Consider the following 17,032-nt stretch of genomic DNA (forward strand, 5'->3'; position numbering starts at 1 on the left):
CATGAGGCCAAACATCCCTGAAAGTTTCATTCAAATCCACCCAGCAGTTCTTGAGATATCTTGTCCATGGACAAAAAAATACAACTGAAAATAATACCTCTGCCTTCGTTAAGGTGGAGTTAATAATAATAACAACAAGAGCAATAATGATGACTGTTTTTTTTTTTTTAATTAAATGAGAAAACTTTTTACAAAAGTTTTTTTTTTTTTTGTCTTTTTCATAGATCTGATTGACCTTGAAACATACCTTCTTAATTATAATACATGTAATATTTTAACACATGCTTCACTCCTCTAACAAACACACACACACACAATTTCTTTTTTTTTTTTTTTTGACTAGGCACAAAAAAAAAGGCCCTATTATTTTATGGAAAGAATAAAAAATAAATAAATATAGAGGGCAGGTGTGGAGGGGGGGGGGGGCAGGGAAAAATTTTGTTGCAGGCATTTTTATATTGTCTCTTGTTCCTAAACGCATTTTGACAAATGCAAAAAGAAGACAAGCGAATTGGTCAGATGCAGCAGGAAAGTGAAAGTAGACTGCCGAGCTGTCTTCCTGGAAGCTTAACAGCCCCACCCCCCACCCCCACCCAACCTCCACCAGCTCTGATGTTTGTGTCAGGAAAAAAAAAAAAAAAAAAAAAGAAAAAATTAGGGAAGATGATAATAGTGATGATGATGATGATGATGATGATGATGTTCATCCATCTCCTTTTCCTCCTTAACCATCATCACCATCATCATTATCATCGTCAAAGGGGTTAACAGCATGAAAACAGCTCTTGCTATTTTTTTACTTTTACAGGTTCTGGTTTGTGTTTTCTTCCAACTGATTTGTTCTGAGTTCAAATCCCACGACATACATACATACATATATCACGTGATCACGTGACCACCGACCAGACCCTCAGATGTTGTTACACATCGCTGGTCACAATGCGTTCGCATGGTTTTAGCCTTCGAATGACGCCACCCCGCTGGCTAAGCGAGCAGGCCAACAGAAGAAAGAGTGAGAGAAAGAGTGGTGAAAGAGTACAGCAGGGATCGCCACCACCCCCTGCCGGAGCCTCGTGGAGCTTTTAGGTGTTTTCGCTCAATAAACACTCAGAATGCCCGGTCTGGGAATCGAAACCGCGAACCTGCGACCGCGAGTCCGCTACCCTAACCACTAGGCCATTGCGCCTCCACACACACACACATATATTATATATATATATATATATATATATATATATATAATATATATATATATATATATATATATATATATATATATATAATATATATATATATATACTCAAAATAAGCAACAAGAATGACTCCGGCAATTTGGCACAATTGTTTCGCACTACATCATTTTATTAAATGTTAAATGTTTTGTACAATTGTACCAAATTACCAGAGTCATTCTTGTTGCTTATTTTGATTATAATCACCCCACAAATTTTTATGGATAACACCATACAAAATTCTGGTGCATCTAAATTAAGTACCATATTCATTCGAATCTAAATTTTCACTTTATATATATATATATAAATAAGGATAAGATCGTTAATTAAAAATAAAACGATTCTTATCATGAGTGGCCAGCATGGAAAAAAATAACCTTCAAAGGTGATAATTATTAAAATTACAACTTAGGGTATCTATGAGATACCACCATGCTGAAAACCACCTTAAGTATTCATATAGCAACACGGAGAGAAGACAAAGAGACAAGATAAAACTAGTAAAAAATTACCAGTAATTACCAGGTGGTTTTAGAGTCAGATCATGGCTGCTATTTTCAGCATGGCAGTATCTCGTATATATATATATAATTTCTGATATACAGTCATATAATGAGTTAATTTGTTCCTGGAGAATGCTCATAAAATGAAAACTCATAAACCGAGGGCCTCGTAAAGCAAAGTATTACTGTATTTGGAAGGCACGATGCCTCAGATTCAAGTGTAAGAAAAAGGGCCATTGTTGTTGATGAAGCAGCCTCTGCATGGTCATCCACCTTGTTAGAAGCAGTAGCCAAGTCCCTCACAGATCACATCCTACCACCTTTTAAAACAGACATGATGGTTGTGAGCTGGGATGGTTCTTTTGACCATGGGTCTGCTTGATCAGGACTGATCTACAGCTAATCTTCGACTTTTTTAGTCAAAGAAATCGACCCTAGGACTTATTCTTTGTAAGTCAAGTACTTATTCTATCTGACTATTTTGCAGAACTGCTAAATAACAGGGATGTAAACACACCAACATTGGTTTTGGGGAAGGGAGGAAACAGACATACACACATATATATAATCTAGTAGCTCTGCGTTGGTAAAACTTGAAAAAATATAGAAAAAAGTGAAAGAGGTACTCTGCGCCCTGACAAAGGATTGAATCCGAAACGTTGGATATTCCACTCCTCACGGCAAGTTCACTGTACCCCTTTCACTTTTTGTATATATACATATATATATATGATGGGCTTCTTTCAGTTTCTGTCTACCAAGTCTAGTCACAAGGCTTTAGTCGGCCCAGGGCTATAGTTGAAGACACTTGTTCAAGGTGCCACATAAGAGGACTGAACCCAGAACCACGTGGTTGGGAAGCAAGCTTCTTACTACACACCCATGAAAAAAAAAAAAAAAAAAAAAGGGAGTACAAGGCCAGTAATTTTAGTAGGACCATTTCTCAAACTGGGACTTTTTTTTGACTTTGGAAGGACGAGAGGATTTTTGTCTGATGCTGTAACTATTCTACCATCTCACCATCGTTAATAATAATAATAATAATCCTTTCTAATAAAAGCACAAGGCTCGAAATTTTTGGAGGAGGGGACTAATTGATTACATCAACCCCAGTACTTGACAGGTACTTATTGACCTCAAGGGGATGAAAATCAAAGTCAACCATGGTGGGATTTGAACTCAGAACGTGAAGATGGATGAAATGCTGCTAAGCATACTGCCTGGTGTGCTAATGATTCTGCCAGCTCGCCCTCTTAATAATAATGCTTCTTGGCACAAGGCCAGCAATTTCGGGGAAGGAATGGGTTGATTAGGTTAACCCCAGTACTCAACTGGTACTTATTTTATCATTCCCCGGAAGGGTGAAAGGCAAAGTCGACCGCAGCAGGATTTGAACTCAGAATGTAAAGACAGATGAAATACCACTAAGCAACTTGCCTGGCGTGCTAACGATTCTGCCAGCTCACTGCCTTAATAATAATAATAATAATAATAATCCTTTCTACCGAAAGCACACGGCCATGAAATTTTGTGGGAGGGGACTAGTTGATTACATCAACCCTAGTGTTTGACAAGTTCTCAATTTATTGACCCCGAAAGGATGAAAGGCAAAGTTGACCTTGGTGTAATTTGAACTCAGAACGTAGTGACGGGTGAAATACCGCTAGGCATTTTGGTCGGTGTGCTAATGATTCTGCCAGCTCACCACCTTAATAATAATGATAACAACAACAACAACAATAATCTTTAAATAAGGATTTCTCAACATGAGACATTGCCTTAAATTTCGAGGCTCAGAACAATCAATAAATATCGACCTCAGTATATTGCTGGTACTTTCTACTTTCTTCACCCCGCCTGCTGCCCCAGAAAGGATGAAAGGCAAAGTCAACAACTATAGAATGAAAATATTAATAATGGTTTCTGGTTCCGGCACAAGGATAGCAAATTTAAAGGGGGGCATGGTAAAGCAGATACCAACAGCCTGGTTGTTGACTGGTCCATTACTTTGGCAACACCCCTCCAAAAAGAAAAAAAAAAAGACATGAAAGGCATAGCTGACCTTGGCGGGAATAATAATAATAATAATAATCCTTTCTACTATAGGCACAAGGCCTGGATTTTGTGAGGAGGGGGAACAGTCAATTACATCGACCCCAGTTTCAACTGGTACTTATTTTATCGACCCTGAAAGGGTGAAAGGCAAAGTCAACCTCAGCAGAATTTGAACTCAGAATGTAGCGAATGTGTGAAATACCGCTATGCATTTTGTCCAGCATGCTAACGATTCCGCCAGCTTGCCACCTTTATAATAATAATAATCTTTTCTACTATAGGTACAAGGCTTGAAATTTTTGGGGTGGGGAGCGGGGCTAGTTTATCATAGTGATCCCCAAAAGTATAAAAGGTGAAGTTGACTTCGGGAGATGAAATGCTGCTAAGCAATGTTGTCTGGTGTACTAAAGGTTCAACCTGCTAATTTAGATACAAGGCCAAGGGAGGTGGTTAGTTGATTACATTGGTCCCAGTATATGACTGGTACTCTTATTTTTTTTTTTTTTATCGACCAAGGAGAGATGAAAGGCAAAGTCGACCCCGGTAGGATTTGAACCCAGAAAGCAAAAAAAAAAAAAAAAATCAGAAGAAATACCACAAAGCATTGATCAAACACACTAAGAATTCTGCCGAACCACTGCCTGACTAATATTGACCCTTTCTACCAAAGGCACAGAGCCTGAAATTTTTGAGGAGGGGACAAGTTGATTATATCGTCCTGTGTTTCACTGGTCCTTAATTTATCAATCCTGGAAAGATGAAAGGCAAAGTCGACCTCAGCGGAATTTGAACTCAGATAATGCACACGGATGAAACGCCGCTAAGCATTTTGCCTGGTGTGCTAACAACCGTGCCAGCTTGCTGCCTTCACTGCCCTATTAATAATAAAAGTAATACTTTCTACTATAGGCACAAGGCCTGAAATTTTGGAAGAGAGCAGGTGGGGGGGGTCTAGTTGATTATATTGACAACCCAGTACACAACAGGTATTTGTTTCATCGACCCTGAAAGGATGAAAGGCAAAGTCGACCTCAGTGGAGTTTGAACTCAGAACGTAATAAATATTAAAAAATGCTGTTGAGTATTTTGTCCAGCACACAAACAATTCTGTCAGCTCACCACCTTTAATAATAGAAATGATTTCTGATTTAGGTGTAAGGCCAACCATTTTGAGGAGGGGTGGTCAGTCAATAATAGTAATAATTATTATTTCTACTCTAGGCACAAGGCCTTGAAAATCTTTTGTTGGGGGAAGGGGGCAAGTCGATTACATCGACCCCAGTGCATAACTGGTACTTATTTCATCGACCCCCGAAAGGATGAAAGGCAAAGTTGACCTCGGCGGAATTTGAACTCAGAACATAGCAGCAGACGAAATACCGCTAAGCATTTTGCCCGACGTGCTAACCATTCTGCCAGCTCGCTGCTAGTCCTTTCTACTATAGGCAAAAGGGCTGAAATTTGGTAGGAGTTGGGTAAGTCAATCACACTGACCTCAGTATTTGACTGGTACTTAATTTATAGACCCTGAAAAGATAAAAGGCAAAGTTGACCTCAGCGGAATTTGGACTCAGAATGTAAAGACAGACGAAATGCCCCTAAGCATTTCACCTGGCATGCTAACGAGTTTGCTAACTCGCCGCCTTAATAATAATAATAATAATAATAATAAGGATAATAATAATGGTTTCAAATTTTGCCACAAGGGCAGCAATTTTGGGGAGGAGATGAGTTGATCACATCAACCCCAGTGCTCAACTGGTACTTATTTTATCAACCTCGAAAGGATGACAGGTAAAGTCAACCTTGGTGGAATTTGAACTCAGAACGTAGCAGCAGATGAAATACTGCTAAGCATTTCACCCAGCATGCTAATGATTCTGCTAGCTCACCGCAATAATAATAATAATAATAATAATAATAATAATAATAATAATAATCATGATATCAAGCATTTGAGGTATTTCTAGTTCTGCATCCCAATTACAACATTATTTTTGTTTTAGTTTCCATCTTTTATATATAGATATATACACACACACACACATACATACATACATACTCACACATATGCGATGCAATGGAAATTAGAAACGAGGCCATCTTTGATGGCATTTAATGTGATTGGTGAAGTCATCTACTGTCTGAAATGTAAGGCCACAGCATTCAAACGTGAACTTGGTGTTGGAGCCATCATCTGTCTCTGAAGAATTGTCCTCGGCTCCAGACAGCTGGTCTTGGGTCTCCGAGACCATATCCACTTTGCTATTACTACTACTGCTACTACTACTCGGTCGAACAGCCGAGTGCTGTTCCGCGTACTTTTTCAAATGGTTGTGTTTCGCTGGTGATTTCTTCTTGGAATGTTTGTTGTTGTTGTTGGTGTCTCTGTTTCGGTAAGTCCGTGAAGAATTGCATACAAGCAGGTGTTCGGACATTGGGCATTCGAGTTTTTCTCTGCAGTTGTAACATTTGTGGATGTCAATTTCTTTCGCATGGCTTTGGCGGTGCTCCAACAACAAAGGTACACCAAGAAATGGCTTGCCACAAATGTCACAGGCAAACACGGCACAACGTTTGCTGACAGGATCTCCAACCCTCTGTTGTTGCCTCTGCAAGACATTCGGTATTTTTAACTTTGGGGTTTTGTTAGCAGGAAGGGACTCGTGGAGGAGCATGTTCGGTTTATCTTTACGTAGAGAACAGTGAGTTAAATGGATTCCTAAGTCATTCAGAGATTCGCAGACTTTTCTACAACATCTGCAGTGTAAGGTTGCCGTAAAAGACTCATTGTGGCACTGACGGTGTAGCAGCCCTTCCTTGATAGAAGGGAATTTCCTGCCACAAAAATCACATCTGAATAAACCCTTTGTTTGGTTCTGGTTTGGAGGAACAAATTTTGGACTAGAATCACTTAAACTCTTTCCACTGGTGTAGTTTTCTCCACTACTCAGTCCAGACACTGAGGCACTACCACTTGCGACACATGTGAGCAAGTGTTCGGCCATACAACCTGGTTGGATGAAAACAGCTGAACACAAGCGGCATTTATAGGGCATCTCATTAGTATGGCCTCTTCGGTGACGCATAATCCAATTGCTACCTGCAAATGTCTTTCGGCAGAAATCACAGTGAAAAAGCCTTTGAAGTTTCTGTCGGTCTGCAAAGACAAACCGACGCCAGGAATGTGCTGTGCCGTTTCTGATTATCATCGGAGGTGATGTCACTGTTTTACCATTGGCTCTTGGAGAATCATAACCCGTACGCCGACTCAGGCAACAAGAAGCCAAATGATCAGCAAACACACCAGACCGGTAAAAAACTGTATCGCATCGGCGGCACCTAAATATTCCTTCCTCTTGTACGTGATCTTTGCGATGTTTCATGACTCGTAAGCTATGGCCGAACCTTTGGCTGCAGAAGTCACATTTATACATCTTATCGGAATTATGCTGTCTCAGAGATCCGTCAGAACTGCTGTCTTTTGATTGCAAACGGCACCAGCTGAGATGTTGGGCTAGATCCTGTGAGGTTGGCAAAATTCGCCTGCAGTTACGGCACCAAAGACTCGTGTCGCTGATGTGTTTTACTCGGTGTTTTATGAGATTAGCTGCAACGGCAAATGCTTCTTCGCAAAAGTCACACCGGAATTTCGACTTCTTGCAGATCAAATTGAGGCTTTCTGCAAACTTCTCCAGTGAACTACCATATTCACTGTCATCAGAGCTGTGAGCATCGGTGCCTTTCTCATCACTTTTTAAAGCATTTTCTACACTTTGAGAAGGGCCTAAATTACAAAACGTAATTTCTTCTTTAAAAGGTAACACATTTTCTCTCCCACGATTTTCTTCCCGTTCTGAATGTCCAAAGTTTGTTTGGAGAGGTGAGTCGTTCTGACATTTTTCAAGATAATCTGTATTATTCTTTATTGAGGGACAATCAGAGAGAGAAGTTTCTGCCTGAAGAGGAGTCTTTGGTAATAATGGTGCATTATATTCTTCAGTAGATGACAAATTGGCTTTTAATTGATGCTTATTTTCATTGTAGATATTCTGTTGATTTCCAGAATCTGAGGAAGCCAATAAATTTCCGGAACTTTCCCCTACCATCAACTTACATTTTTTGTTAGGCTGTGTAAGCAACACCTCTTCATTTGATTGGTTAAAATAACTTTGATAGTCCAATGAACTCTTCCGCTTTTCGTTGGCTAGTTGCATTGACGAGACAGTGGAGGAGAAGGAACTGAAATCAGATGGCTTGCCACTGCTGCTTGGCACTCTACTGGACGGAAGACTGGTACTTTCAGTCTCTGATGTGTTATTTAGTTGATTTAAAGAAGGCAAAAGGTGAAGTTGGCTTTTAGCAGCCACATTATCATACGTATGTAATTTTAAATGTTGTTTTGATTCTTCACTCTGAGAGTGTCCAGTGTCTTTATTACAGCTGTTAGGAATGCTGTCTTTCCGTTGGTTTATCTTCCAAGGACGATGTATTTGTTGAATGCATAACCGACACTTTTTCTTCCCCTCCTCCACAACAGTCAGTTGCCTGCTGGGAAAATGTAAACCACAAAAATCACAAAGTGGAAATGTATTTAGAAAACGCTTACAATCGGCCGACCGTCCAGCGGAACGCAGCTTAGAAGAGGCCAAAGCTTCAGAATTCATCAGCGCCCTCTTCGCTAATTTGTAATCTTTCTTTGTTGGGCGTCTGCAACTTGTTAAGTGTGATGCAATTTGGTGAGAGTGCACGAAGCCCTCCCCACAGACACGGCATTCAAATATCGTCTCTTGTGTGTGCAGCTTTCTGTGACGTATGATCCAGTTATTGCTGCCGAAGTCTTTGCCGCAGAAATCACAAGTGTAAATAATTTTATTCTCCTGGTGGTTTTCTATTGTTGATGAGTCTGTCATTTTGTTATTCATAAGAAATCCAATTTCTTTGCTCTGGTGTTGTTGATTGGGGCTTTGATTGGAATTTTCCTGGTTCGAATTAGAACGGTTTGGCAACTCTGAGTTTCCTTTCGTCGAAGTATGTTTACACACAATCAAATGAACGGCCATTTCGTGCGATATATCAAAACAGTCTCCGCAGTTGCGACAAGTGTAACGTGACTCTTTGGTGTGCAACCGCCGATGTCGCATAACCCAGTTGTTACTAGCGAATGCTTGTCCGCAGAAATCACAGTGAAATATTTTAGAATTTACTGGTTGGTTCCACTGTTTCATTACAGAAGAAGCCACAGGTTTGCTAGGTTCGTTAACATTGTTAACGGAGCTGCCATCATCTGCAGACGTGTCTTTCGGAGTGTCGGCAGAAGGTTTGCTCAGTGGTTCTTCTTCAGCATCTTCCGTTGCTCTCATTTCGGCATTTGCACTACTGGAGATGCTGCTACTTGGCTTCTTAACAGACAAGTTCAGTGGTTTCATTGATACATTAAATTGCATGGAGCTCGAGGAATTAATCTCCATATGCACGTACTGGTGTTGTATCATTTGAGATTCCGTTGCAAACGCTTCGTTGCAAAATGTGCAGCGAAACAGATCTAAAGGATTTTTAAATATGTTGGGTTCCTGTTTGAATTGCTGTGGCTTCGGTAGCAGTTCTCTGTGACCGGGCAAAGGGTACAAATGTTTGGTATTGTTGCTAGTCTTGCAATTAACCCATGGACAGTGGCTGAGATGTTTGGCCATGTTTCCAGGGGTGCTTGCCACATACCCACATATCCTGCACAAGTATTTCTTCTCCGAAGTATGGAACCTACGGTGACGCATTATCCAATTACTCCCACCATATTCCTTCTGGCAGAAATCGCAACGATATTGTTTCGTTTCAAACGAGGCGGGAACACTATGTTTTTTCGTTGGGCTACAAGGATGTGAGAAATGCACCGCCAAATCGTTTAAATTAATGAACAACTTTCCACATCTACGGCAGTTCATCGACATTGTGTGCCGACACCGATGTCTAAGCAACGAACTGGCATTTGGGAAACCTTCAGAGCAATAGTCACACTTGTAACTATCCTTGGAAGCTATAGTATTAAGAGGCATTTTAGTGGGTGATGATGAAGGTTTAATCAAAGTACTGTTGTTAATGGTTAGTGATGGTTTTGCATTCCAAGACTCTTTCCTTTCCTTTGGACTAGTTTCTTTCAGACACTCTGAAAATTTAGCCGTTCCTTTTTCTTTCTTCAGCAAACAGGGGTCTTCGAGAGCATTTCCTGAAAGTGAATAGTCATAAGGTTGAGAACTTTTCTGGGGACAGTCCTGCAAATGACCGGCCAATTCGTATTGGTTTTCTAAAATGCTTGCGCAGTCGGGACACTGATAAGGCAGAGACCCGTCCGGATGAGACTTCCGATGCTGCAGCAAGATCGACGGGAGCAGAAATGTTTCGGGACAGAAGTCACACTGCAGTACACGAGCAGTTAGTTGCTGCGATACAAGGGGAGGGGCAAATGTAGTAGGAGGAGGAGGAGGAGAAGGTAAAGAAGATGATGGAAGGGAAGGAGGAGGTATACATGGAGGTGGAGGAGGAACTGAAGAAGGAAGAGAAGGAAGTGGAGGAAAGGCAGGAGGAGAAAGAGAAAGAGAAGGAAGTGGAGAACAAGCTTGACGGCGGGGTTTGTCATTTGACATATTGTGAACAGTTCTGGTATCCTTGTTGATGGTCCTTGCTACTTCATTGTTGAAGCCAGCAGGGGAAGGGACAGTGAGGGCACTAGCACTAGGAGTGGTTGTGTATACCACTGCTGCTGTTTCAGATGTACCCCCAATGTGACTGCTGCTGTCTGTATTTTGATTGTGGAAGATTTTGACATCGTCCTGCAGATGGCTTTCACTGCGTTTGACCAGATTCAAAGAATTTTCTGTTTTTGCACCAATGAAAGACTTCTTTCCTTTCTGTTGATTTTCGTAAATAACTTCACTCTGAGGCACTTCAGTGTTTGCGTGAATGGGGTTCCCTAAAACTATGACCGATTTTTGCCATAACGTGGGATCGGTATCAGAAACAATTGGAGCTGAAGTTGTTACGGTTGAGGTCACATTTGGAATTTGGTTTAAAGTACTGTTCTGTTCAAAATTTTTCATTGCCATCGATGATGACGCATTCATCATCAAAGAGTGGGGTTCCGTCGGAAGGTGGCAGGAACCAAGGTGTTTACTGATCTCGACTGATCTTGCGAAGACTTGGTGACAGTTTTGGCAAATGTAAGAATCGCCGTTGGAGTGGCTCCGTCGGTGCCGCATAACCCATCGGGCACTGGCGTAAGTCTGACCACAAAGGTCGCAAGAGAAAACCGATGTGTTTTCATCGTCTCGGATAAATGCCTCGGGCGAGTTTGGCTTGTGGCTGTAAGACGCTGCTGCTGCTGCCGCGGCCGATTCTGCGAACATCTGCGTAGAGCTGATCTGGGGACAAACAGCTAGATGCTTACCGAGGTCAGCAGACCGAGAAAACTGCCCACGACAGCGCTGACAAGTGAGGTTCTCTTCGGTGAAATGCTGTTTGCGATGGCGTATGACCCAACGAGCATTTGCGAAGCTTTGGGGGCAGTAGTCACAGTGGAAATTGCTTTCCCACACCTGCTTGTTTTCACCTGTCGTTACTGTTTGATTATCGTTAATCGCTATTGTTGTTGTTGCTGTGAGATTGGTATTGGTGTTGGTAGGGGTGGTGGTCACATTTGTCATATCTGTTTTAATAGTCGCACTGCTTTCATCAGAGTCGGCTATGGATTCTATCGAATTACATAATGTTGCCACATCTGGAGCATTGTCCTTGTTATTATTATTATTATTATTATCATCATCATTTTCATTTTCACATAAAATCACATCGTCTGTAACATTATCACTCTCACACACAATTGCAATTTCCGATGTGTTATCCTTCTCGTATAAAGTCACATCATCGGCACCGTTATCGCTATCACACAGGGTTGTATCCGGAGTGTTATCGTTTTCACATATGGTGACATCATCTGGGGCGTTATCACTTTCGCACGCGCTAGTTGTAGTATCTGGAACATTGTCGAGTTTTCTCTTGTTCGTACAATCAGTCCCTAGATGTTTACCAAGCTCAACAGATTTTTCGAAGGGTTTGAAACAAAACTGGCAGACGGGATCGGAAGAATGAATTTTGCGATGACGAATCACCCAACGTGCTGACGCAAACAACTGCCAGCAATAATCACATTTGAACTTTCTTTCCTGCTCACTGGAGCTTTTCTTTGCGGTGGTGTCACTCACAGAGGAATCTTGTGTGCATGGAGTTTCTTCAGTTGAAAGCCTTTTCTTTGGACTTTCTTTCTTAGGTAGACTTACATCTGGCTTTGTTTCAGCAGATTTCAGCTGTTTGGACTTCAAAATGGTACAGACAGATAAATGTCGGCCAAATTCTGAAGATTTTTCATATACTTTACTGCAAACTTGACACTCGTAACTTGAAATATTTCTTGAGTGTTCTCGGCGATGACGCATAACCCACGACACCGAAGCAAAAGAAAGAAAGCAGAAATCACAAGTGTAGATTTTCCCTTGACCTTTACTGCTTCCCTCGGGTTTCGGTACTTTCTTTGGTACTTTATCAGCTACTACTACCATAGCAGGTTTACCGGAATGGCACTTAGATAAATGATGACCAAGTTCGCAAGACCGAGAGAAAACATGTTTGCAGTTCTGGCATGTGAAAGACACTTCGGCATGATTTTTACGATGGCGCATAATCCAAGTTACAGACCCAAACGTCAAGTGGCACACGTCACACTGGAAAATCTTCTTCTCTGTCGACTGACCATCTTCCTTGATAGTTGGATCCATTTTACTTGAAATTTTTAATTTCTTAGCCAGTTTAGCACCAATTGTCTTTTTCAGGGTCGACTTTGTTATCCCGCTGGTCTTTGTTTTCGTCTTAAAACCAACCCGTCCGGTTTTCTTGGGTGCACCTTCAGTCTGTTTGGCATCGACAATGGTCACGTTTGTGTTTTCCTCATCAGACACCACATCGATGTTAATTACCGCAGCACTCATGGTGGGTTTGTTATCATTGCATTTCTTCACGTCTGGAATCGTTACCTCAACAACAGCACAATCATCATCATCGTCGTCATCATCATCATCACCACTACCACCATCATCCCTACCACCTCCGTCCTCATCATCGCCGTCATCTTCATCATCTCCCTCCTCCTCGTCAACATCCTTATGCTTATAACTAGTAACACACATCCCGTTGTTGGTATTAAGCCCTTCGCACCGAAGAACGGTAACGTCCTCGTTTTCCGAATCCACATCACTAATCTCCACACTTTGACTGAGGCATTCCTGGTGCTGTTTTACGACATCGTAACCTTCCGCTTGAACAGCAACATCGGGCATTTGATGGGACAGCACCAAACCGTCCAACATTGGCCTAAACGAGTCCTTTGTGCCAGCTTTATCCATTCCAGAGTCCAGTCTATTAGCTCTCAGTTCAGAAGCAACGGTCTCCAAAATACAGTCACAACTTGGACAGATCACTTGATCTGACTCTGTCACATGGCACTGGCCTAGGTTGAAAGTAAAGCGACACGCCTCGCATTGATACATGCCTTCCGACCGCTGACTATCGACAGAGAAAGAGACACCCTTCTCTTTTTCTGCTGTGACAGGATTTTTCAGTTCAGATGATACATCAGTACTACTCATTGTGTTTAACGGCGACGCAGCATCAAACGGCTTTGGCGTGGGATTAGGATTATCTTTGTTGGATTTATTACACTCGTCTTCTTCCATACATGTTGAGGCTGTATCAGTTTGCTCCGAATCAGAAGTGCATTGTGGCTGTGCGAGATGACTGCCGAGGAAAGTGCTATCGGGAAAGACATGCCCACAACAGTTGCAAGTTAAACTGGAGATGCCGTTTGTGTGCACATTCAGGCGGTGTTCCATGGTTAGGGACAAATTTGAGAAAGTGTTTGTACAGAAGTCACAACGGAAGACCTTCTTGGTTTTTCTCTTCTTTTCTGTTTTTGGCTGTCGTTTGTGTCGAAGGCTGCGTCTGCGTGAATGAGAGTCAATGTGTTCGGACAGATTCGCCAAACCCCCGATCATCTTGGAACAGGTCAAGCAGCGATAGACCTTGCCTCCGGGCGTCGACCACCGATGGATGTTGATTTCATACAACGTGGAAAATGTTTCAGAGCAGAGGTGACAGGTTTCATTTAACTGTGAAGAAAGAAAGAAAGAAAGAAAAAAAAGGGATTAGATTTAAGGGTCTATCAGATTAAATAACAAGATGTAAAGTAAAATAAAAACAAAAAAGGTAACTTATTTGTGGTTGTGTTGAAGTGCAAATGTGGTGGCATGGTAAGAAAGATTGCTTCCGAACCACATGCTTCTAGGTTCAATCCTACTTAATCCAGAACCACATGTGGCACCTTGGGGCAAATGTCCTTGACTATAGTGTAAAGTTAGTTATTACCTTTTTTTTTTACTGCCCACAAGGGGCTACACACAGATGGGACAAACAAGGACAGACAAACGGATTAAGTCGATTGTATCGACCCCAGTGCGTAACTGGTACTTACTTAATCGACCCCGAAAGGATGAAAGGCAAAGTTGTCCTCGGCGTAATTTGAACTCAGAACGTAGAGGCAGATGAAATACCGCTAAGCATTTCACCCGGCGTGCTAACGTTTCTGCCAGTTACCTTCTCAAGCCATGCTGACTCACAAGGGCCGGTTTCTTGGTTTCTATGGTGTCTAAAATCCCCACCCCTGGATGGGATGCCGGCCTGTTGCAGGATTACTCCATTTTGCCAGCTGAGTGGACTGGAGCAACGTGAGGCACAGGAGTGGCTGTGTGGTAAGTAGCTTGCTTACGAATCACATGGATCCGGGTTCAGTCCCACTGCGTGGCACCTTTGGCAAGTGTCCGAAAGAAGCCCGTCGTATATATGTATCTATAATATATGTATGTCTGTGTTTGTCCCCCCAACATCGCTTGACAACCGATACTGGTGTGTTTACGTCCCTGTAACTTAGCAATTCAGCAAAAGAGACTGATAGAATAAGTACTAGGCTTACAAAGAATAAGTCCTGGGGTTGATTTGCTCAACTAAAGGCGGAACAAACACAGACACACAAACATATACACACTACCACATGTATATATACATATATACGACGGGTTTCTTTCAGTTTCTGCCTACCAAATCCACTCACAAAGCTTTGGTCAGCCCGGGGCTATAGTAGAAGGCACTTGCCCAAAGTACCACGCAGTGGGAATGAACCTGGAACCATGTGGTTGGTAAGCAAGCTACTTACCACACAGCCACTCCTGTGCCTGAAATTTTGAGTGAACCTATCTGATTTTTGCAGTGAAAGGGTTAAGTTAGGGACTTATTCTGTTGGTCTCTTAAGCAGACTGCTAAGTTAAGGGGACATTGACAAACCAATATGAGTTGTCAAGCAGTAGGAGGCACAAATACATATATGTGTGACAGGTTCCCAGTTTCAACATCATCATAATCATCCTTATTTAGCGTTTGCTTTCCATGCTGGCATGGGTTGGACAGCTTCAAAGGAGCTGGCAAGCTGAAGGGCTGCCGAAGGCTCTAATTTTCTGATTCGGCATGGTTTCTACAGCTTGATGCCCTTCCTAATACTAACCACTTTACAGAATGTACCGGGTGTTTTTATGTGGCACCAGCACAGGTGCTTCCAACCACAAGGCATTGGCCAACCAGGTGCTATAATTGAAACCACTTGTCCTAGGTACTGCGCAGCAGGACTGAATCTAAAACTATGGGAATGCAAAGTGACTTATTTTCTTAACCCTTTCCTTACCAACCCGGCTGAAACTGGCTCTGGCTCTGAGTACAAATGTCTTGTTTTCATAAGTTTAGTCACAATTTATGCTGAATGATAACTAAGTTATTTTACTAAATTTTTAGTTATATTTAAAATTAATTGAAAGAAACACAGAGCATCTCAAAATAAATACAGTAATGAAAGGGTTAAAATATATAATAGAGAAGCAATTCTTAACCCTTTTGATACCAAGCTGGCTGAAACCAGCTCTGGCTCTGAGTACATATGTCTTGTTTTCATAAGTTTTGAATTAAAATCTTCCACCAAACCTTAGCCACAATTTATGTTCCTAACACTAGCTGAATGATAACTAAGTTATTTTACTAAATTCTTTGTTATATTTAAAGTTATTGAAAGAACACAGAGCATCTCAAAATAAATACAGTAATGAAAGGGTTAAGGGACTCTGGATGGAAGGTGTTGACCTGGGGCTACACAATGACAAAATGCATAATTCAATAACAAGAAAAATGTGAGTTTTGGTGGTGGTGGTGGTAATGAAGACATGGTGGAGAATAGGACAAGATAAGTTGTGCCTGTCATACCTTAGTTACATCAACATGTCTGTTGTTGCTGCTTTGTACACTATTGTCGTCCTCTTCCTCGTCTTCCTCTTCCTCATCCTCTTGGGAAGATGTCGCATTATTACTGCACAAATGGTGATTCAGCCGAGTGGTTTCGCTGAAGGTCTGCAGACAGACCTGGCACTGGATCAAAACCTGCAGGCTGTGGCAGTGCCGCATGTGTATCCTGAACTTGCTCATGGCTGTCGATGGGAATGTCTGGTGGCACAGAACGCAGCAAATGTCAGACTTCTCACAAGACACTGAAGAAGAGGATTTCGCCGGCTGTTCTTTGACTGTGGCATCATCAGCTTCCTGCTCTCCTAGCTTTGGGGTGTGGGTTCGCTTTTGCTGCCATTTTGAGGATGGTTCCTCTGACATGCCGTCTTCTGAAGAACAATCTGCCATTGCTGGCTCAAATATTCAGTCTCTTCACAAATTTTTTTTGTACCTGTTCTATATTTTAAAATTTTTTGTGTCTTTTATATATTTCTTTTTATTTCTGTTTCAAAGAATATCCAGTGACTTGTTTAGCAGTATCTGGAAACATCTCCTGTCAAATAAAAAAAAAGAGAAAAAATCAGAAAAGCATTCTAAATTATTAAAATTTTATTTTACATAAAATTAAACTTCAGTATTCAGATTACCCTGTCAAATATAATGTTTATTTAGTTACACTGTTTTGAATTAATCATGTATTATACACAATCCCTATTGATCGTCCCCACTTTTTTTCCACGATCCCTGGAATTCGACCCTTTTTTTTCCTTCTCTTCTTCCCAAAAAGAAAAGTTCTACTTTGTATTTTGTCCCTTCTGT

The 17,032-nt window shown here is 41.5% G+C and overlaps 1 protein-coding gene across 3 annotated transcripts; it reads right to left on the minus strand.

The window, feature by feature from the left end:
* Positions 1-1,188: 1,188 nt before the first annotated feature.
* LOC118766041 lies at positions 1,189-16,767 on the minus strand. 3 transcript variants are annotated; one of them, XM_036509188.1, is made up of 3 exons: positions 16,196-16,767; positions 5,840-14,004; positions 1,189-1,207 (listed from the first exon to the last, which is right to left on the minus strand). In XM_036509188.1, exons 1-2 carry the CDS (start codon positions 16,619-16,621, stop codon positions 5,881-5,883), a joined length of 8,550 nt encoding a protein of 2,849 aa, XP_036365081.1. In that variant the 5' UTR covers positions 16,622-16,767; the 3' UTR covers positions 1,189-1,207; positions 5,840-5,880. The 3 variants fall into 3 exon arrangements, with proteins under 3 accessions (XP_036365081.1, XP_036365082.1, XP_036365080.1); XM_036509189.1 differs by lacking the exon at positions 1,189-1,207 and having other exon boundaries at positions 5,637-7,598; positions 7,638-14,004; XM_036509187.1 differs by lacking the exon at positions 1,189-1,207 and having other exon boundaries at positions 5,637-14,004.
* Positions 16,768-17,032: the final 265 nt, after the last annotated feature.

Source organism: Octopus sinensis, linkage group LG14, assembly GCF_006345805.1.
Source record: "Octopus sinensis linkage group LG14, ASM634580v1, whole genome shotgun sequence".
In the NCBI taxonomy this organism is placed as follows: domain Eukaryota; kingdom Metazoa; phylum Mollusca; class Cephalopoda; order Octopoda; family Octopodidae; genus Octopus; species Octopus sinensis.

Bases quoted from the DNA above. Each gene is read 5' to 3' on its own strand.
- LOC118766041 (XM_036509188.1), bottom strand. From the start codon at position 16,621: ATGGCAGATTGTTCTTCAGAAGACGGCATGTCAGAGGAACCATCCTCA. The intron at 14,005-16,195 runs GTATGACAGGCA...CTTTCTTCACAG, and splicing joins GACATGTTGATGTAACTAAG to TTAAATGAAACCTGTCACCT.